The sequence below is a fragment of the Trachemys scripta genome, chromosome 1 (genome assembly GCF_013100865.1).
Source record: "Trachemys scripta elegans isolate TJP31775 chromosome 1, CAS_Tse_1.0, whole genome shotgun sequence".
NCBI lineage: Eukaryota > Metazoa > Chordata > Testudines > Emydidae > Trachemys > Trachemys scripta.
The window spans coordinates 106,474,421-106,496,809 of NC_048298.1; the positions used below are offsets into that span (position 1 = coordinate 106,474,421).

The 22,389-nt window shown below is 50.0% G+C and overlaps 1 protein-coding gene across 1 annotated transcript in view; it reads left to right on the forward strand.

Annotated features, from left to right (window-relative positions):
* Positions 1–22,389, forward strand: part of IQSEC3 (IQ motif and Sec7 domain ArfGEF 3) — a 124,875-nt gene that overhangs the window by 92,961 nt on the left and 9,525 nt on the right. Inside the window, exons 4-7 of the mRNA XM_034780487.1 lie at positions 3,735–4,828; positions 9,191–9,352; positions 20,053–20,175; positions 21,319–21,485. Coding sequence (XP_034636378.1) covers positions 3,735–4,828; positions 9,191–9,352; positions 20,053–20,175; positions 21,319–21,485 — 1,546 coding nt within the window. The remainder of the gene's footprint in view (positions 1–3,734; positions 4,829–9,190; positions 9,353–20,052; positions 20,176–21,318; positions 21,486–22,389) is intronic.

A 22,389-nucleotide genomic window follows, 5' to 3' on the forward strand; every position in this document is an offset into this window, starting at 1 on the left:
AATCCCGGACATTGTGAGTGCTTTACAAATTCCCCCCGGACGCTATTTTTAGCACACAAAAGGAGGACATGTCCGGGTAAATCCGGACGAATGGTAACCCTAGCTAATGGATGCCCTTTCCCCCTTGCTAGAGGAGGAGAATGGGATGGGCCCGTGGCTGTGTCAAATCCTTAAATCGGTCCAGTGGCAAATGTGAATATCGCAGACTTCAGGAAATCACTGAGCTGCACGCTCCTGAAAGGGAGAGAGCGAGAAAGAGATTTCGTCCAACTGAAGTGGAGTGGCAGCATGGCCCAGTGGGCAGGGTGCAGAACTGGGAGTCAGGAGACCTGGGGTATATTCTTGGCTTTGCTACGCAACTCATATGCCCGTGTGCAAGTCTCCATGTCTCAATTTCCCCATCTGCAAACTGGGGCTCATGATACTGATCCTCCTTTGTAAAAGCTCTTTGGGCTTCTTGGATAGAAAGTTCTGTCAAAGTGCTCAGTATTCGGACAGCTTGGCCTGCGTTTGAGAGCTCTTAGCAGGGCCTTTAGGAAGCAGCGAAGATTGGGAATACCCTTTGGCGTTAATTTCCCTAATAGCTTGTAGGGGTTTATAGAGTGCCAGGCATTGCAGTAACAGGGGTGCCAATGGCTTTGGCCCATTCTTTTGAACTCTTAGATGGCTCCCACCTCTCCCACTGAGAACCAATGCCATCAAACTCTGCTGTTCAGAAACTGGCCTCTGCTTTGGAGGAATCTGCCTTTTATTTCAGATCAGCAATTACATCTCATCCTGGCCTCTAATAAGAATGGAGCATATGAAATTTACACTTCCTGAATGGCTGTCACCTGGAAAACTACCAGGCTGCTGCTTCCCCTGGTTCTGCTGGGTTTTGTACCTTATTATTATCCCTTCTCTCAAATGGCTGCTTCCCCCCCCCCACACACACCCCCAACAGGACTAGCCTCCTTGTTGCTATGCCAGGCTGTGGTACCCAGGACTCTCAGTCAGTTCCCAGTCACAGCTGGTTGGGTTGTGCCTGCACAAGTTAGGGTTTAATGGGCATATATTTAAATAAGCCTTGTGTACCGAGGAAGGTGGGGAAGGGATAGGTCCTAATTTCTCACAGTGGTGGGGGGACTGTATGAGGAAACTGTCCCGCACCCCTTCCCGTGCTTTGAAGATGTGGAAAGGGAAAGCCCTGATTGTATGTTGAAATTTAAGTTTGGTGGAGGCCAGGGGGCGAGCTCAGGGTGTGATAAGTCTTGGAGAGCATCTCCGCCTTGCCCCCAACCCTCTGCTTTCCCCTGCACCCTGGGGCCAGCCCAAAATACCCAGGGGCAAACAGAGGCCTAGTTCATCTGCTAAGACTATTGACAAGACCTATTGTCATTACAGCTGGCTCCACGATCTGTTTATGGGGATAAATGGTCTGAAGGTACTTTGACTTTGATTCGGCAGGTACTTACTTACATGGCGAGCAGAAGGATGGGCAAAGCTGGTGTGTTCCGGCTCAGGGCTAGATCTGCCACTGCACTTTAGCTGGGGCTGTTATTTACACCTGTGCTAAGCAAGTGCAAATGGTTCCCATTCTGATCTGGCAGGATTTGGCACCCACATTGCACTGGTATAAATGACTGTCCAAGGCAATGGAGAATCTGCCCTATGGGTGGGCACTAGGCGTCGTTCTCTGCATTAAGGGCTGCGTAAGACAGTCCAGGGCCCCAGGCACACTACAATACAGGCTCTGCCCCTGCACTGTAGCCCCCACCTCCCATTTGGAGTGGCACGGGCTCCCTTCTCCTTTCCAGGAGCAGCAACAGCACCCTCCTCTGGTGTTCAGTAGGGACCACATGCTTTCTCCCCCCTAGAGAGGTGAGTGTGGCAGTAATCAGTACCTTAGTACTTAACCCAGCAGCTGGGGTGTATCTGTAGGGGTGGAGGACTGGGCCCATAGCATTCTTCACCTACCACGCAGAGTCATCTCCTGAGGTGTCATCTGCAAAAGCCCCTCTCACTCCCACAGCAGCGGATCTTGTAGTTAATAGCTTACTGAGACACATGGGGCAATTCTTAAAGCTATTGTTCCAGGCTCTCTGCCGACGCAGGCAGGCACTCGGTTCACTTTCTGAAGGTTAGATTTGCAGCTGTGAGGTCCAGAAACCTACTGAAAAGACAAGAAAGCTGAGATTCTGATGCAATCACATGACTCCAGGAGCTGGGACCTAGATACAGCCGTAGTCTGCCTATGCTTGAATCTGGTCCTGGCCGCAGTGAGCATGTAATAAACCTCAAGGTCTTTGCACACCCACTCTTGAAACCATGGACCAAAAAGGCGTGCAGTGCAGGCGGACACGGTGTGTCTGAGAATGGGCCTGTCCTCTGTATATAAGGCAATTAACCATGTGCTCCCCTCTTTGCCCTTGATCCTGTTAATAAGCAGAAATAACTTGGTCATGCAATAGCTCACTTGTTAATGCAGGATTGAGCCTGCTTGTGCTCTCTATCCTGCGCCTCATTTCTACCTGGCATTCTCACTCTCTCTCACCCCCCACTCTGTACATGTGCTGTAAAGTCCTTTATCAGACACGGGAGGGGCCTGCCAGGCTCAGCAGTTTAGCCACATCTCAATGGGGATAATGAGGGTTTGTCCTTTCTGCTTCTCTCAGCATCATCATCCCTCATCTTCATCCCTCCCACATTGTTCTCTATTGATCACTCATCGGGACTGAGGCTGGGGTGATGTATGAAGCAGACAGACAGCATCCTCCTCTGGCACATGTCTTGGGCTTCACTTGCAGAGCAAAAATGAAGGACTGGGAAAAGGAAACAGCATTTGGGTTCATGTGGCCAGACTGTGGCACAGAAACAACTATAATGAAGTGGCCAGGGTAGGCCTTGTGGCTGGTTTGCTCTGACTAAAGTTGTTATGTCTCCTAGCTCTTTGTGTGTGTGTGTGTGTGTGTGTATGTGTGCGTGTGAGAGAGAGAGAGATTAGCAGCTCAGGAGATATTGCATAGTCTAGAAGTGCACCGGGCCAAAGAGTGGAGCTTAGATAGGGGTGTGACCCAGAGAGATGCGGAGCACTTCTTGTCACATGCTGAGCAACCTCAACGCCCACTGACTTCCGTGGAAGTTGAGGACACTCGTTCACAGGATTGGGTCCATAGTTTTTAATCTGAGCCCTTGTTTGACAGTTAAAATTCCTTAGTTTTTTTCTTCTTTTCAGTGATTTCCCCTTTCTCTAGAGGCACTTTGCTGAGGTAGTTGAGGGATGTAGAAGTGTTAATGGAGCTTTGGGAGGGTCACACTGCGGGAGTGCTGTACTTGCATTGACAAGACTCTACTCCAAAGAATTTCACAGGCTGGTGTCCTGTTGTACACATTTCACAGTGCCAGTGTCTCAGCTGGCTTTGCCAGGCCCCGGCCACGAGGAAGCTCACTCTGCTGGTGTTTTGCCAGGGCACAGCGGTGAGGAAGCTCACACTGCGGATACCCCAGCTGGCATTCCCAAGGCACAGCTTTGAGGAAGCCCACACTGTCAGCAGGCATGGCCAGGGCACTGCTGTGAGGGACCCCCTTCTGTTGCAATCCCAGCAGACATCCCCAGGGCACCGCAGTGTGGAAAAAAGGCTAATGGAGTATTGGAGGTCCCACTGAGTGTCATTGCTAACTAATCAGTGTATAAATTGGGGTCATGGACAGCCTTCAAAAGTCAATTAAAAATCTTGTTTGTGTGTGTGTTTCAGATCGAAATGCTAGAGCACAAATACGGAGGGCACCTGGTCTCTCGCAGGGCAGCCTGCACCATCCAGACTGCCTTCCGCCAGTACCAACTCAGCAAAAACTTTGAGAAGATCCGGAACTCCCTGCTGGAGAGCCGCATGCCCCGCCGAATCTCATTAAGAAAAGTCCGGGTCCAGAACTCTGAAAACTTCTCTGCTGATAAAGCCCTGATGGAAGGGTATAACTTTGTGGGCATCCCCTTGGTGAGGTCCCCATCTTTGCCAGTCACCATCAGCGGGGCCCTGACTGAATTGGAGGACTCTTTCACGGAACAGGTTCAGTCCCTGGCCAAGTCTATTGATGATGCCCTCAGTACATGGAGCCTGAAGACCATGTGTTCCCTTCAAGATGGCAGCTCGTACCAGATCAGAGAAACCTTCAGTGCCAGCTCAATGCAGCCGAACCAGGACTTGGAAGCTGAACTGAGGGAGCAAGAGAAGGAGGAGGGACTGCTGCCAGATACTTTGCCCAAGAGCAGCAGCACCCTCATGATGGCCTTCCGGGATGTCACAGTCCAGATTGACAACAAGAATATCTCAGTCTCATCTTCTACCTCGGTGTCCATGGCGAACTGTCTTGGCAGCAGTGCCCAGGCTGGGCTCTCTCAAGCTGCCAGAATTGAAGAAAGCCCAGGGGATGGGGAAAAGGAAGACAAAAAGGCCCAGGCTGCCCTGGAAGGGCTGCCGGACTCCAGGGTCCTCCAGAACAGTCATACCTTCACCGAGGTGAACGTTAACACCAATGGTTTGGGGGGAGGGGTGATGGAGCAAGGACAAATGGTGGTGCAGAAACTCCAGTTTGACTCAAACAATGAGACTGGGCAGGGCAAGGGCTCTGAGTCTGAAAATGCAGACAACTCAGAGCAGCTGAGCAGCAGCAGCACCTCCACGTCAGCCAAGTCGGCATCTGAGGTATCTTCTAAGGAAGCGCTGCAGGCCATGATTCTGAGCCTCCCACGGTACCACTGTGAGAATCCAGCCAGCTGCAAATCTCCCACGCTTTCCACAGACACCATGAGGAAGCGGCTGTACCGCATTGGGCTGAACCTCTTTAACATGTAAGTGGCTAATGGGACTAAATCCTTTAATCTCACATGGCTTTCTCCATTGATGACAATAAGAAGCTATAAAAGGTATTGGGCTAGATTCACCCGTAGTTGTAACTCATTTATGTTCCAGGGTGAAACTTCCTGGGGACTGAACTCAGGTCCCAAGTCTACAGTGCAGGGGCTTTGTCCTGTGAGTAGTGAACTTAGGTTCTCTGGTCGCTGTCCTGATACTCCACCATAGCTGGAGAGTGAACCTAAAACCCCATGGTTACTGTCCAGAGTGCTGAAGATTGCACCCCGACCATTGTCCAGATGAGGGGATTGTCCAGCTGGGGATGGGACACAGGCCCCCTCTCATTAGTGACAACAGGGCACTCTTGGGTTGGGGTTGTCCCCAAGCCCTGGTTACTCACTGTGGGGCTTTTCTGAATGAGAACTGAGCCCTGGCCTTGTGTTTAGAGTGCCGAGAGCTTAACTAGCTCAGGGGGGTGCTCCAGCTGCTGTTTTCCTTCAGTATTTTGGGGAGAATTTTTCACCTGACAGATCCAATTTAGTCATCACAATCTATCGCACAGCTCAGAACGATGCCCTGTGAAAAAAGCTGTCGGTGTGAAAGCAAAGGCAGAGCAGCCTAGAGATTTGAGTCAGAAGAGGTAACGTGGAAGGTCACGTACCTTGGATTTGCGGAAAGCGACTGAGGCTCTATAAGGAACTTTGGGTTTGCTCATTGCCTATAGGTGAGACTTTCTTGACTGCAATGAACCCTGGGAAATATAGTTCTTTGCCCTTTCACAATCTGATCATATCACTCTTCACTTTGGTATTCATTCCAGTCCCTGGATGGTGATGTTAGCAGAATGATTTCTGAGGCGAGCCCAAGCTGCATACTAGGGGGAAATTTTGCACACCCACATCTTGTGGGTGTTTACCAGATAGGTTTGGGCCTGGCTCTGGATGGACGTTTTACCCTGAGACAGATTTAGGGCCCACGGAGATGTGGGTGGACATTTTACCTGAGATGGGAATGGAACATGAACAAGTCTGAACATGTTCTATCAGAAAGAGGCTTGGGGTGTCCTCAGGTCTGGCTGGCAGTCGTGTGGAGACTGGAGCACAGAGAGGACGGACACCGGAGGTGGGTTTGTGGCACACAGGTCTGGTTATGAAGGAGACAGGCTCAGGTCTGCCCAGTTGTTTTACAGAGACAGGCCTTCGGCTTGTTTGGGTCTGAATGGGTGTTTTATTGAAGATGGACTCAGTGCTCAGCTTTTTGCGAGTTAAAATGTTTATATATTCACAGACATGCCTGGCAACTGTGCCTGCACCAATTTGTCTTCGTCTGGCTTGAATTGTGTATGTAGCTGACATGAGCACTGAGCTGATGGTAAAGCAGGGGTGTGAATGTTTTTTCCCTGTGACTCCTGCAGTCACTTTGGCAGATACACATATGATGAATCAGCAGCTTGTTGATTGCTTTGGTCTTCTTCCACTTGCTGACCCAGGCTCACCATATCTCTTAGGTCTCTGTGTGACTAGAGTCATGTCAAATACGCACTGCTCAGAACCACATTCTCCTGGCCATGTCTTCCACCCGGTTGTGACCAGTCTCGTGCCTGTCACCTGTCAGAGTCAGTTTTTTCAGAAAGACATTTCGTTGGGAAGAGGGAAGGTGCCAGCTTGTCAGTCCGGGAGAGTGAAGTCTTCTGTTTATGCACTTGTGCAGAAAGGGCAGCAGTAGGACAAGCTTCTTCTGCAAAGACACACCAGTGAGCCCCAAAGGGGACTGTCTCTGGGGCTGAGAAGGCAGTTCAGTCCATATAGCCCATGCAGTCCTTAGCCTCCCTACTGAGACTTCCAGCAAAGAGGCTACTCGATTGGTACTTATAGTGATGTGAATACTGCCCACTAGAAACTAGACTGAGCCCAGAAAACCCATTTTATATAGGGCCATCAAACAGTCACCACTGGCCTGACTGAAAAGTGAAAGGCTCCACTGTCTATTAGCAATCTCACTGTGCTATTTAGTCCCCATCTGAGTTTTCAGCAAGTGATACTCTGGATTGGACCTGGCTCCTGGGAACGTAGTGATTGCATTTATGCTGTGGCACTTTACCCAGTCCACACTCCACAGCGAGGGGGTGGAATTCCTGGACTGGAGAGTTCCTTATGATGCAGTGTTGCTCTAATAACTGTGTTTGTGCGTGGGCAGGTAGCTGTGTAGGTGGAGGGAAAGCCAGCAGGACTGTAAGAATCCCGCAGCACATACTGGCCAGGCTTAGCGTCTCAGGGACAGAGGAGAACGCCAGGGGCCAAATTCAGAAGTGATGTAAGTGGAGATGTAAGATACATAACGTGGATAAAATAAATGAAGGTAACTGGCACAGAGCACAGTATTCAGTTGTGTGGCATTCAGTCACTCTGCTACTTGAGAGTGCATCACACCTATTGGTATTTTATGGAGAACAAATTCTGCCCCTGGCAAAAGCAGAGGGAAAGCTCCTTTTTAGTCAATGGGAGTTTCAAATGTGTACATCATGTTATCTTCTAGTTGCAGCCAAGGGAGTGTGGGAATGGTAAAATGTAAATTAAAGGGAGATGGGGGATGGGGGCTGCTTTATTTTACATCTTCCTGTTTGTTACTTTTCCTGCACCATTCTTTCCCCACCTTCCCCAACCCGTACATCCATGCCCATGGTAGGGCAGTTCTATTCGCAGGCCACATTCAGCTCTTAAGTACACTGGGGTAAATCCAGAGTAAACCCACTGGCTTCAGTGGAATTACTCTGGATTTGCACCTGTAGCTGAGATCAGCCCCTGACATTTGGGCATCTGCTGAGATGCCCCAGAGGTGCATTTGCAGGTGCACTTTCCAAACCCTTTCACTGCTGAATGTGAATTCAACACACACACAACCCCTTGTGATGCTTGTGTTTGGTAGTGTTCTTTACGCTGACTCTTCAGAGGTGACACACGAGCCTCGTGGGGTAGCACGGCAAGTGCATTTTGCCCGATGTACATGATGTGTTAAGTAGCGCTTAATGGGCTATGTGAGCCTGGGTTTTTCACTGGGGTATTTGACCAAACTCCCACGTGCATACTGAATGGGCTGAGTTCGCTTTTTCCACTAGGATTATCACTTCATCAATTTTCAGTTTATTCTGTTCATGTAATTCCATGGTATTGGGTATATTTCTGGTACATGCACTCTTGTCTGCCCCATGGGGTTCTCCTACAGGGGACGATGCACTTTCTGGCACGCTGTTCCATCCTGGGTACGGATGAGTTGTTTGCATAGTCCCTAATCACCCAGTAGATCTGAGCAGTGGAGGTCACGGAGGAATCAAGCACTCATGTGCTACTGTGTTCTGTGCTGTTTCCCCCAAGAAGCTGCTTGTGCAAATTCATTCATTAAGCCTTTGCAAAATTCCCCAGCGCCAGGGCTAATGACAGAAATGGGACATTCCTGCCTCCCTCACGAGGAAGCACCAACCACCCTGGATTGGAGAACCATGAGGAATTTGGAAATCATCTCAGCGTTCGCCGATTCCCCTGTGCATCTGACTGACAGCCAGAGTGCTGTCTGCTAGAGCGCATCATAAGTGACAGCCTGCCGGAGGGGCAGGGGAATAGGGACAAAAGAAATTAATGCAAACCTTCAGTACGCCCCTGTGTGCCATACACAGACACGCACACTCACACATACATACTCACACACACACAGGGCCACATAGAAATACCTACATCCAGAGGCACACACATAAACACACATGGGTGACACACACATCGTGTATATTTGTGCACAGAAACACACATGATCTCAGAGATGCTCATGCACATGAAGACACATGCAGAGGTGCACACAAACAACACACACTCAGGCGCAGACACTTGCAGAACCACACGCACTTGCAGAGTCACACACATGCAACTCTCAGAGAGCTCCATAAGCAGACAGAGAGGGACAAACATACTGACACAACACACAGAGCTGCTCTGGGGTGGGGGCTGCAGGGAAGGCTATGGCCTGTTTAGGCTGTGTCCTCATCACTAGGTTCTCAGTGCACTTGCAGTCCCTGTAGAGGCCCCAGTCTGAGTGGTCAAGGCTGCCCCACGGAGTGACACATCACCTGGACAGGGACCATGGATGCTTCTGTCCTTGTAATCAGAACCATTTTTACCCCCTTAACCTGTGACATGGCAGGGGTCAGGTGAGGCTGCCCCCCTGCAGGCTGGATGGATCTCCTAGGCCAGTCACTAGCATGCACATTAATGGGAGCAATGTGGGAGAGGGCTCCCCAAGGGGACTCCTTCCAGAGGCAATGGTGCCCCGAAGGGAGTGTCCGGCTCACCGTCCCTGTCCTTCTCTTCCAGAAATCCAGACAAAGGGATCCAGTTCCTGATCTCTCGGGGCTTCATCCCGGACACGCCCATTGGGGTGGCACATTTCCTGCTCCAGCGCAAGGGCCTCAGCCGCCAGATGATCGGGGAGTTCCTGGGCAACAGCAAGAAACAGTTCAACAGGGACGTCCTGGAGTAAGTGCGGAGACCCCTCCCCTCTCCCCCAAACTGCCCTCCCCTTCTGAGTGAGTGTGCCCTGCCCCCTTCCTAACTCCCTTTGCGGTGCGTGTGCTCCCCACTCCATCTCCCCTGCCCCTTCTGAGAATGCCCCTGCCCCCCCACTCTGAGGGAATGTGCCCCCTGCACTGTCCCCCCCACTCTGAGTGAGCATGCCTGCCCCTCCCCTTCCCCACATCCCCCCTGAGCTGCACCCCTCCTGGTGAGCGTGCTCCACCTTCTCCTTGTCCTGTTCCCCTACACACACTTTTCTGCATCATGAGGGGCTGCTACGGCTCTGCGTTCTTTGGTGCTGCTGCAGCCGCTGTTCTGGCCTTTCAGCATCTCTTTCCCCAGAGCTCCTTCAGCCAGCTAGGAGTAACGTAACAGTCCCTGCCTGACTGAGAGAGCACACTGGTGTGAATCAGCAGCCAGAACCACCAGAGTCACTGGATTTATAGGCATGTAAAACTGGGGTGAGCAAGAGGGAGACCAGGCCCCACAGCTTCCTCGGGTGTTAAAGATCCCGTGGCACACTGTGGAAGGTGATCGGGGTAACAAGGGGAGGAGAGGCACTGCCTTGTGTTTATGGGACAGGTTGGGGAGTCGGGAGAGTTGGTTCCATTCCCAGCTCTGTCACTGACCTGCGTCTATCTGTAAAATGGGGATAATAAATATGGGGGCCAAAGCTGTGGGTGTGTGTGAAGTGCTCGGAGAGCTTTGGCTAGAAGACACGCAAGTAATGGATTGTTATTACCTTTGCAATCCCCGAGGGCTGGCCAACAGTACCATTTCATCCACTTCCATGAGCTGAGGGTCTCGCGCCACACAGCTGCCTCCAGCGCCATTTGTGTTGGGTTCCCCAGCCTGCTCGGCCCATCTCAGGCTCCCTTCTGTTCCTGTTCAGTTGCTACCCTTGGCGGGTCATTCCACTAGGCTTTGCTGATCCTGGTTCTCTCCTGGTCCTGCAAGTCAGAGCCCCTTCCATCAGTCCCGCACTTCAGGCTGGAGACTGCTAGTGGCTTTTTGAGGCCCATACGTGCTTCCCAGCACCTGCCTCCAGCCAGTCCTGGCCTCCTCCCCACCATGGTCTGCAGGACCATCACTCACCTGCTGCCTCCTGACTTTGGGATGGTGAATGGGGACAGGAGGAGTCTTAGCTGGTCTTCTGGCCCCTGTCTGAGAGGGCAGGTTTTCCTCCAATACTGGCTTCTCTGTGGGTCTCAGGCTGTCTCCCTCCCTGGGCTTCCTTTACTGCCCAGTCCTGAAGGATCTAGTCCCCTTCAGGTCACTCATGCAGGGGAGGGCCCCCTGTAGGGGACTCTTCACCAGTAGAAGACATGAAACACCCACTGCTTGCGTGCTGGCTCAGCACCGCTCTTGGATCATGACAAACAACACTGCCAGGGACAGAGTCAGAGCCAAATGTGATGGGTTGGATCACAGAACCCCCTTGGGAACAGCCACCTGATGTGCCAAGAGTACTTCTGCCCCTGCTTTCCTGCCCTGGCAGTTTAGGACTTCAGTGCACTGCCTGGTTTGAGCCAGACCCGCTAGCCTGCCGCAAACCCAGACCCAGGGACTGAACCACGTCCCCTAAAAGCTGTAGGCTTAACTGAAAGCAACTTACAGAAGTGTTCCTGTCTTTAACACTCAGATGTCCAACTCCCAATGGGGTCCAAACCCCAAATAAATCCGTTTTACCCCGTATAAAGCTTATATGGGGTAAACTCATAAATTGTTCACCCTCTATAACACTGATAGAGAGATATGCACAGCTGTTTGCTCCCCCCCCAGGTATTAATACATACTCTGGGTTAATTAATAAGTAAAAAGTGATTTTATTAAATACAGAAAGTAGGATCCAAGTGGTTCCAAGTAGTAACAGACAGAACAAAGTGAATTACCAAGTGAAATAAAATAAAACATGCAAATCTAAGCCTAATACAGTAATACAACTGAGTACAGATAAAATCTCACCCTGAGAGATGTTTTAATAAGTCTCTTTCACAGACTGGATGCCTTCCTAGTCTGGACACAGTCCTTTCCCCTGGCACAGCCCTTGTTCCAGCTCAGGTGGTAGCTAGGAGATTCCTCATGATGGCTGCCCCATTTGTTCTGTTCCACCCATTTATATATCTTTTGCATAAGGTGGGAACCCTTTGTCCCTCTCTGGGTTCCCACCCGCTCCTTCTCAATGGAAAAGCACCAGGTTAAAGTTGGATTTCAGTTCACATATCACTGTAAGACTTCATTACCCACTTGCCAGCACACACCAGCACACATGTATACAGGGAAACTTACAAGTAAAACAGAGCCATCTGCAGACAATGGTTCTGGTTAATGGGAGTCATCAAGATTTCAAACCACCATTAATGGCCCACACTTTGCATAATTACAATAGGCCCTCAGAGTTATATTTGATATTTCTAGCTTCAGATACAAAAGTGGTACATTTATACAAATAGGATGATCACACTCAGTAGATTATAAGCTTTGTAGTGATACCTTACAAGAGACCTTTTGCATGAAACATATTCCAGTTACATTATATTTAAACTCATTAACATATTTTCATAAAATCATATAGAGTGCACTATCACACCAAACTCTCCTGAAAATCAAGGCAGTGAGAGCAGGAAGGGTTTGAGCCAGTGTGTCTGCTCAGCCCTGCAACTTCTGCCTTTCTGCTCTCTCAGGGCCTGATCCTGTGAGGTCGTCCCTGAAGTCAGTGGGAGACAAGATTACTCAGCGCTGATTCTCCAGAGGAGCTCAGCATGGGCCCTTAGTCATATATCCGTCAGCACGTATCATAGCTCTCTGTTAGATCTTTCTTTCCATAGGGATGGAAGGTTTGTACTAAATATCTTGTTATAAATCAGAGACGGGCCTGAACCTGGAATGTGCCCCCTCCCCCATTCTCCTGAATGTTGACACTCAAATTCCACAATTAGGACCTGTGATGAACAGAGCCGAACTGGAAACCCAAATCCCCCCACCACCTTCCCCCCAAAACTGTGGGGAAGGAAGAGATGTCAAATCAGGAGCCAAACTTGGGTCCAAATTTCAAGGCCCATCACTGCCATGCTATATATCAGGGTTATTTTATTGCCACAGGTGCCTGGCCATGTATCCTGCCTTTCTGTCTCATATGCTGCGTGTGTATTGATCCAGCCATAATTGATACACATGGTCTCTCAAATCATTTCATGCCGAGCGCCACAATTAAAAGTAATTGCCTTTTTCCCCATCAGGCAATGTGTGGGTTGCATCTCCAGACAGAGCCTCTTTAAATCCAAGCCCTTCTTCAGTGCAGAGAGAGGGGTTGTTGCGATAGCAGTAGGTGGATAATTCCTGCTAGCCCTAGATTGTGCATCAGCCCCCACTGACAATGTTCTTATCTGTCTTGCGGGTAAACAAATGATGTGCTAGGATTCAGTGAGAAAGGTTCCTACAACAGAGCCTGTGCCATGCAGCCCCGTGTAAATACGATGTAGATGCCATGTCATTATTACTGCGCATGTCAGTAGAGCTGTGAGTGCATGTGTGTCCTGGTGTGTTAATGTGTTAACCTGAGCACCATCCTCATCACGCATGGCACCTCCAAAGAACTTTTCAGCCATAGGTCTCAAAGCATTTAACAAAGGTGAAGGAGAATCATTGGGTCCATTTTACAGATGGACAGAGAAGTTCTGTGACTTGCTATCATGGGGCAAATGCATCCTGTTCCCCTTTGGGGGTGGGGTAAGTGGGCCCCACACTTAAGTCCACCCAGCTACCCTTATCCTCAGGGCAGTAAGGCCTAATGGCCAAAGTCTCTACGATTGCCCTTCTTCACAGGGCCATGTGACCTAGTGGCCAGAGTCACTGAGGCTTCCCTCTCCCTCAGGGTGATCTGGCCCAATGGCTGCCCTCCTCCACAGGGCTGTGTGGCCTAGTGGCTGGTCAGGGGAGTGGGCCGCCACCCAAGGGTGAGTGGTGGCTGGGGTAGGGTAACCTGAGCCCTTCCTGCTCTACCTGGTTCCAGCCCAGTGCCCTGACAGTGGCAAATGTTCTCACCACTGAGTCAGCGGGGATCCAACCGCAATACATTGATGTCCCCTCCAACAACTAGTCCCCCTGGGCTACTTCCTACCCTGTCCCTGATACCATGGTCCGGGCGTCTCCGGGGTCTCTGGGTTTCTCGGCCTGTGCAGTTCTAACCTCTTTGAGGAATCCTTAGGTACCTAGGTATCCGTTTGGGTCTCGGCACCTCTGGCTTCCGCAGTCTGGGACTTCAGCAACTCCCAGGCTGGAGCCTGCAAAGTGCATCCTCCCGCCTCAGTGGTCAGCCCTGACTGAACTGAGTTGCTCCCTTTTATACTAGTGCTCCAGATGGAGTATGTCCAGCAGGGGTGAGGGGGCGGGGCTTCCTCTGCCCAGAGTGAGTGTTTAGCCTCTTCTTGGCCAGTTCGGGGCAAGTGGAACCTGTCACACTTGTCCAAGATCACTCAGTTGGCCTGATTGCCCTTTCACCAGTTTAAATCGAAAGCATTTCCTTTCAAGTTAATAATTTACATTGGCATGAATTAGCAAAGAATTGGCCCACTGAATCTATGGCAGACCCCATCTCTGATGTCTTAGTCCCATGGCCTATCCACACTTCGTGTATTAACACAACACCAGAGCACCAGTGTCTCCGGTCCCATCAGCAGAGTAGTGTCCTCATATGTTATTGTATCAGCCTATGTGCATTGATTGGTGTGTTTCATGTCTACAGCCTGCCCAGATATGCTCTTTCTGCGATGTACAGTGCTGCCAGCAGCACTAGTGCCCTCCCTCCTTCTCTCAGCTGCACAAGTAGCCACATTATCGCAAGTGCTTGGGTGGCAGCACTGGGTCCCCCTGACTGAGTATATCTGGGTGGGCGATAGACCCATGCAGTGAGCACGACTGAGAGCACGGGGGTACAAATTACACACGTGAGTCTGAGAATCCTGCCCTCTGTTGTTGCAAAGTCATTTCAATTATTTATGAGATTTACTGTGTTAATTTAGCTGTAGTTTAATATGAAAAGCAACAAAACACTCGTGTTGGAAATGTGAGCTGTAAGCATTCTTCCTATCACAGCCAGGTTAAATTAACCAAACCAAATTAATAAATAATAGGACAGCCTTTAAAACAGCTGTGAAAGTCTCCAGCCTCCCTTGTGCACTCAAATGCTGAGCTGCATGGCCCAGGTCACAAACTACTGGCTCAGCATTGGTATCTTTACTCAGGAGACTCCTGTTGGTTTCCAAGGACAGTTTGTGCTATTAAAGATCTCCGCTCAGTCAGATGGGCAAGTGACCTGCCATCTGTTTCTTTTGTCATTTAACAGAGGTAATAATTGCACAAATATTTTTGCACTGTCCTTTAAAAATGTGACCTTTTAAATTCATGCTTAGTGAGTGTATGTGGATGCAGACAAGAGGAATGTTCTGTGTAGATCACAATGCGTGTTAAATATCCAGGGATGTAAAGATCTTTAACTAGCACAAGATTTGGCTAGTTTGGTAAATTATTCCCATTACCCGCAAATCAGGACTTCCAAGCCCCTACAACCCTTGAATAATACTCTCCTTTCCCCTATCCCTCCTTCTCTCTCTCTCATCTAATTTCATCTCACCCAATGAAATCTACAATCATCAGCATGGTAGCTAGGCACTCTGTGGTATTTGAACACATTATGGGTTGTATTTTCAAAAGTGCCTAATGACAGAAGAGCACAAGTTCCTTTGAAAGTCAATAGGACTGCGCTCCTAAGGGCTTGCTTATACAGGGGAGTTTACCAACATCTTGTGCACTTTTGAAAATCCCATCCGATTCCTTCATTCCCTGTTCACCCAATAAAACCTTCCAGTCCAAGAACCCACCCTCTGACTGAAGAGCGCCAGTACATCTCCCACTAGATCCTATTCCCACTGTTCCTGCAGTCAGCCAAGCAGACTTAGTAGACAGCCAGATGTGACCCATTCTCTGCCACCCTCATGGACTGCACAGAGCCAGCCCAGAGTATGATGGTCTAAAGTAGGGGTCGGCAACCTTTCAGAAGTGGTGTGCCAAGTCTTCATTTATTCACTCTAATTTAAGGTTTCGTGTGCCAGTAATACATTTTAACGGTGTTACAAGGTCTCTTTCTATAAGTCTATAATATATAACTAAACTATTGTTGTATGTAAATAAATAAGGGTTTTAAAATGTTTAAGAAGCTTCATTTAAAATTAAATTAAAATGCAGAGCCCCCTGGACCGGTGGCCAGGACCCGGGCAGTGTGAGTGCCACTGAAAATCAGCTCGCGTGCCACCTTCGGCATGCGTGCCATAGGTTACCTACCCCTGGTCTAAAGCTACAGCCCCAGCCTGTGTGGCCACTAGACCACTGATCTGATTTCAAAGTGGTTTTTAAGATGTCTGCATATCACATATTCCACACACTCTATCAGACAGATCACATAGCTGTGTGGGAAGGGACGCAGTAAAAAACGTCAGCATTCACAGTATTGAGCAATGTTCTCATTCTTGCCTTCATCTCTTTCTCCAGCCATTCTTTCTTCTGTGCTTTCTTAGTTTGATGCTTGCTTTTGTTCTCATTCTTTTATTCATTCTTTCATGCTCGCACTCTTTGCCTTTGCTGACATTCATCCTTTCATGCTGTCTTTTTGCTTGGCTTCATTCATTCTTTCATGCCCTCTTTCTTCCATCCCCCCTGTTTTTGTCTCAGGAATTTCATACGTTCCTGGTTCATTCATGAGTCAGTTCTTCTGACCTGTGCCATGAATGAAGCTGGCAGTGCCGCTGGGGCTGGATTGCTCACGCTCTGGGTCACAGGATCCTGGGAAGGTCAGAGCGGCTGTCCTGATTCATTTGTCTCCAAAGGAGGAACGTAGGAGACGTTGCGGTGAATAGGGGCAGGTCACCGTAAGAATGTGAGCGCTAGGTTTGTTCTGACGCATTCTCCTTGCGGGCGTGCTGCTCTCCTCACTGTCAGACACATGTTGCCTTCCCTTTCTCTAATGGGCAGCGAGGCAGAGAGGAGTTCCTCTGGGGAGATGGAAATTCACAGCCAGAAGCACGAGGAGGCAGCTCTCAGTGAAGGAAGCCAGTTTGCTATTTCACCCATTAAACTGTCCTTGGATTGGCACAGGAGGCTTCCTGGCTACCCCCAAAACAACCGCACTCACCAAGGAGTTAGCGTCCCCTGTTGAGGGGCCCCAGGAGATTTGCATTACAAGAGGATTTGAGCAGGGGCTGTGCAAAAGCTTCTGCACCAGAGGTGAGACCATGGATTTAGTTCATCAACAGATTGATAATGGGGGGATGGGGAGAGACGTTTGCCAAGTGCTGCCAACTGTGTGCAATATCCCCGGTAAAATCTGAGTTATGCAGGAGGGAGCTGTGCATGCCACTGCCTCCCTAGTGCGAGAGCCAGGTGTGCAGTACACTTTTGGGAGAGGGAGGAGACATGTACACAATGCAGATCGCATGTGACAGGTACTTGTGCACAGCCCAGCTTCTGCTCCTGCTAGGGCGCCCAGGATAGGAAGATTGTGCAAGAACCTTGTACGCAGCACAGACACTCTCATGTCACAAGGTCTATAGGCCTGGCAGAGCACCCCTCAAGTAAGCAGAGCCAGGCATGTATTTGCAGCCCCTCTTGTGTGAGGAGAGCGGTCTGCACCAGGGAGTCTGTTCTGTGCAAAAAGGACTGTATAGACAGTGCAGCTTCTCATGTGGAAAATGGGCTGTGAGGTAGAAAAGCTGGCAGGCTGTGCCATGCACTTCTCAAACCAGGAGGGCTGGTGTGTATGAAGTAGTGTCTCCCTACCAAGTGAGTTGGCATGCACACTGCAGCCATTTGAGCCCTGGGAGGGCTAGCATGCATGGCACAGCCTCCCTTGTGCAAGAAGAGCCGTGCGTGCACTGCCATGTTCCCGCGTGGAGCCGCTGGCATGCGCAGTGCAGCCGGCCTCATGTGAGTTGAGCTCTTCTCTTCCAGTTTGCCCTGAAGTTCTATTTCTTTTTTGGGGGGAGAGGAATGTTATTTATTAATATCTTTGAGTCTTGTGGTTTTAAGAGTTTCCACCTGGCTGCCTCTCCTCAGCTCCCTCCCTGAGCCTGGGCTGTGAGTTCATTACAGACGCTTTTAGTTGCAGCCCCGGCTCCCGCAGCATTGTCACCTGAGCGGAAAAGCTTGAAAATAGGTCATTGTGCTTGGCTGAGCTGATGCGAGCCCCACACGGTACAGCTGCTTCTTGCCTTCTCAGAACTCGTTCACCACGAGTCTCCTGTGCCACGATTAGTCCTCTGCTAAATGCCTCGCGGCACAATCATCACTGGTATGATGCCGCTACATACGTTTCGCTATCAGTGGGCGACGTGCCTCTGGACATCCTACCTGTGGGCATGAGGCCCAAGGAGAAGCAGCTAGAAATGTAATAACAGTGAAAAATGATCCCACTGGAGCCCATCCCCAGGGAATGCTCGGCATCCGCACTCTGACCCCCAGCGGATGCCAGCTGCCTGCGTTTTGAGCTCTCTTACGTCCCAGGTTGTTGGGGGTGCCTTGAATCAAAATACCAAACCATCTCTGAGGCACATTGGTGCTTGTATGGAAAAATGAGAAGGCCTTCTTAAGTTATAGCACATGGAAGAGCTGTGTGATCCTTGACGTGGCTGCAGGAACCCACTCTCATAAAACCTCACCCCCGTCTTACTTCTGTTAGTGCAGCCGGCTCTGGGGAGGGGCAGTTTCATCGAGTTGGAGGCTGAGCTGCCTTTGCACCAAGGCCCTGGAGGCTGAGGAGATTCTGTCACTCTTGCAGAGCTGGTGGCTACTGACCCACTGGCCAAGGCAGTCCAAGCTCAGCTTCCCCAATCCCTGCCTCTTTTGGAAAGAAATGACTCTCCTTGCTGGAGTCCCATGAGAAGTACTATAGAGTTGAGTGTCAGTGAACAAGCACCTAAATGCTACAGTTTGTACCTTATAAAGACCGTAGAGAACCTTTAAAATGCTGCTGGAACCTAAGGAAATCTGCCAAACAAATGGAATGTCAAGCCCAGCGGAACTGGCTAAACCAGATTTCGTCACCCCTTTGCCATTTCTACTAGCTCCACATTTCCCAAAGTGTGGGGCATGCTCCTCTGGGCGGGGGACAAAGGACTATACGGGGGTGGCACAGACAGGCCTCTCAGCTGCCCTCCAGGGTCTTAGCTTTGATTTTATGGAGAAAAAAGCAAGTCTGCAGCTGTTACATCTGTGAAGAAAACCTTCAAAACAAGAAGTGAGTGCAAGAAAGGAGAGGAAGTGTCACATGCTGAAGTAACAGAGGGGTAGCCGTGTTAGTCTGAATCTGAATCAGCGGGTAGAAATCGACCTCTCGGGGATCGATTTATCGCATCCCGTCGGGACGTGACAATCGATCCCCAAATCGACGCTCTTACTCCACCAGCGGAGGTGGGAGTAAGCGCCATCGACGGGAAGCCACAGAGGTCGATTTTGCCGCCGTCCCTACAGCGGGGTAAGTCGGCTGCAATACGTCGAATTCAGCTACGCTATTCGCGTAGCTGAATTTGCGTATCTTAAATCGACCCCCCCTGTAGTGTAGATGTAGCTAAGACTAATAGAAGTATTGGAGCATAAGCTTTCGTGGGTGAATGCCCACTTCATCAGACGCAAGACTGAATGAAGTGTGTAAAGCAGCCTTTCGCAAAGCGTGTGGAGAAGGGGTGTGAAGGAATAGCCAGTAGGGAGCAGGAGACGTACAAATTATGATGTGCCGACTTTAACCCCAACATGGCAGAGTTGCAAGGGGCAGGGGGAGGGGGAGGTGAAGTTGGTCTCACTTGCCTGAAGGGGAGCTCAGCTTTCACCAATTGGGAGCCAAAGTAGAAAGGAAGTAGGCATAGAGGGGTGTTTCTTTCCACAGTGTCCTAGACTCTGGCAATAAGAGTTATCACTGGGGCTCGGTCAGTGCTTAATTTGTGCAAGGGCTGAGCCCCGGCACCTCTGGACTTGGCAGTTGATAGCCCCGGCACCTCTGGGCTTGCCGCGTGAGTTATGAAAGTAAAAAAATTGCTTGAGCCCCAGCACCTCTTTCATTACAAATAAGCACTGGGCTCAGTGCAGGGAAACAATGCACTGGAAGAGCTTTTTATTTTTACATGTTACATCTGCAGAAGTGGCTGCTACCATGAACCTGTTAATGATTATCCAGAGGAAAACTTCTCCCGCTCAGGGCCTGAGTGAGGAGGTGTGAGGAAGTACGGATGTTAAGGGGGATGGATGTATGAATGAATGTTGATAGATGTGCATGCAGAGACAACGGGCTGAATTGCTGGTGTATAAGAGAGGGATGGATGAATGGACAGGTTGTGGATGGATTATAGGGGGTGAGTAGGAGGAGGAAGTGGCAGTGAGTGAATGTATTGGGTCACTGCATGGGTCAGTGTGTGAGCAATGGACAGATGACAGGAAATAGATGAAGAAATAAATACATGGCTGTTCATAGGAATTACTCACATGCTGCAGAATCCATAGGAAACTCTGCTGGCGTCACTGTCTGCCTTGGTAGGTTGCTTCATGAGTCCACCCTATGTCCCTTCAGAGAGAGTGTTATCGTGGGCTTGGTGCTCAAGGAGTTTGTGTTCCTTTCCCCTTAGCTGTGTGGTGGACGAGATGGACTTCTCGGGCATGGAGCTGGATGAAGCTTTGCGGAAATTCCAGGCCCACATCCGTGTGCAGGGAGAGGCTCAGAAGGTGGAACGGCTAATTGAGGCCTTCAGGTAGGAGAGCCGTCGCTGCAGTGCGCCCGCACAGCCCTGCTGGCTGTGAGACACCGACTGTTTACACTGAGGAAAATAAGAGCTGGGACATGCGGGTGGCAGGAAACAGGCAGAGTAAAAGAGTGACTGGAGTGAGAGAGTTGTTTGGAGTGTTGTTGTAGCTGTGCTGGTCCCAGGATACTAGCGAGACAAGGTGAGTGAGGTAATATCTTCTATTGGACCAGCTTCTGTTGGTGAGAGAGACAAGCTACTGAGCTACACAGAGCACTTCTTCGGGTCTTGGGAAAGATATGCAGCGTGTCACAGCTAAATACAAGGTGGATCAGATTGTTTAGCCTAAGGAGTTAGCCCGTGATGCAAGAGACCATTCAAGGTGAAGTGGGTGGTTAACACTTCTGCAGCTTTAGGACAAAGGAGAGGGAGTGACAGAGCTAAACCTCCCTTTGAAGGAAGGGTAATTCCTGAGGCAGGCTAAGGGGTAAATCCCATCTGTCCTGCAGGCACAGAGATGTCTGTCTCAGAGGAACTCAGTGGTATTCATGGTGCAGAGTGGGAAATCTCTTGGAGGACTGAGGCAGTTACAGGTTTCTAGGACTGCACAGCATCCTGGGGCCAGAGTGAGATGGTCCCTTACATGGGCTGTGCAGCGAGGAGAGCACACAAGGAACCTCCCCACCCCTGCATGGGTGACCCACACACAAGGAACAGCCATAATGGTACTGGAGCTTCTCTTTCAGCACATACCTGTGGGTACTGTGCCCCGAAACAGAGAAGTAGTAGGTGGGCCCTGGCTTCACGCCCACCCCTGCACCAGCCACGCTTAGGGAAGCAGGGTACACCAGCCTGTGGAGTCCCTCTGGGACACAGTTGCAACCACTCCCTGTGGAGCAGTAGAGCTGATGCTTAGGTGGGACAATTTGCCCTTGGGGTGTGTAAGTTGTGCCTTGGGAGAACAGCCAGATACTCCCAGTTTGTGTGAGATGAAGGCAAGTGTGGTTGTAAAGGAGTGATTTGCTCCTTCGTACTGAGGTCCAGTTGAGGGGGAGCAGTCTGGGCTCTGCCAAGTGCACATCTGGGGTAGACTGGCCTTTGATTTCCACTCTGGGGTCTCCAAAGTATGTCTGGGCATCCCTCCTACTACAGCCAGCGGTACTGTATGTGTAACCCGGACGTGGTCCAGCAGTTCCATAACCCGGACACCATTTTCATCCTGGCCTTCGCGATCATCCTCCTCAACACGGACATGTACAGCCCCAACATCAAACCCGACAGGAAGATGATGCTGGAGGACTTCATCCGGAACCTGAGAGGTGAGGGTGCTGCCCCAGGTAGGCATAACTTCGGCTGCTCCAGATTCTGTGTGCTAGGGCTGAAGCCAAAGACAAACTGAGGCTTCTGTAACCGGGGCTGCTGCTCTCTGTGAATCAGAGTGGCAGAAGTTTGAGTTGGAAAAGACCTGTTAGGTCCTAGCTAGTCCATCACCCAGTGGATCAGTGCAGAATTGTCCTCTACAGTATATTCTCTAGCAATATGTCCAGCCCACTTTTAAAAGACTCAAAGGGTGGGGTTTCCACCACTTTTCTTGAGAGATATTTACATAGTTTAATAGATATCACAGTTCAGAAGTTTTCTCTGATATTGAAATTTTCCTTTGCTTGATTTCATCCTAGTTACATCCTTTTCGATCTCCCGGAACACCTCTTTTCCCATCTTGGTACTTCAAATATTTGGACAAGATTTCCGGATAGCCTAAATCTCCCCTTCCTTACTTGCATGCTATTCCCTCTAACTGTCTATCCTCAGCCCTCTCCTCCTTGCTAGCCACACCTGCCTTCTCTTATCTTGAGTCTCACTTTAGTTGTCATCTAACCATGATCCACAAATACATCATCTCTTAATCTTGAAGGGAAGTGGTTGAAGCCCCGCTACTGGGGACACTTACAACTAGACCAGACCAAGCAACTAGTAAAGGTACAATTGAGCCACGATCCTGCATTGGCAGGGGAATGGGCTGGATCTCCTAATAGGTCTCTTCCATCTCTAAGGTCGCTGGTTATATGAAATCAATGCAGGTTTTATTGCTGAGTGGCCCAAGATCTATACATATGAAAGTGTGACTATAAAACGGCAGGGAACACGTGGAAAGAAGCCAGCATGCAAAGAGGTGGAATAATGAAATCCTTTGCATTCTCCTGATTATATCATTATATCAGC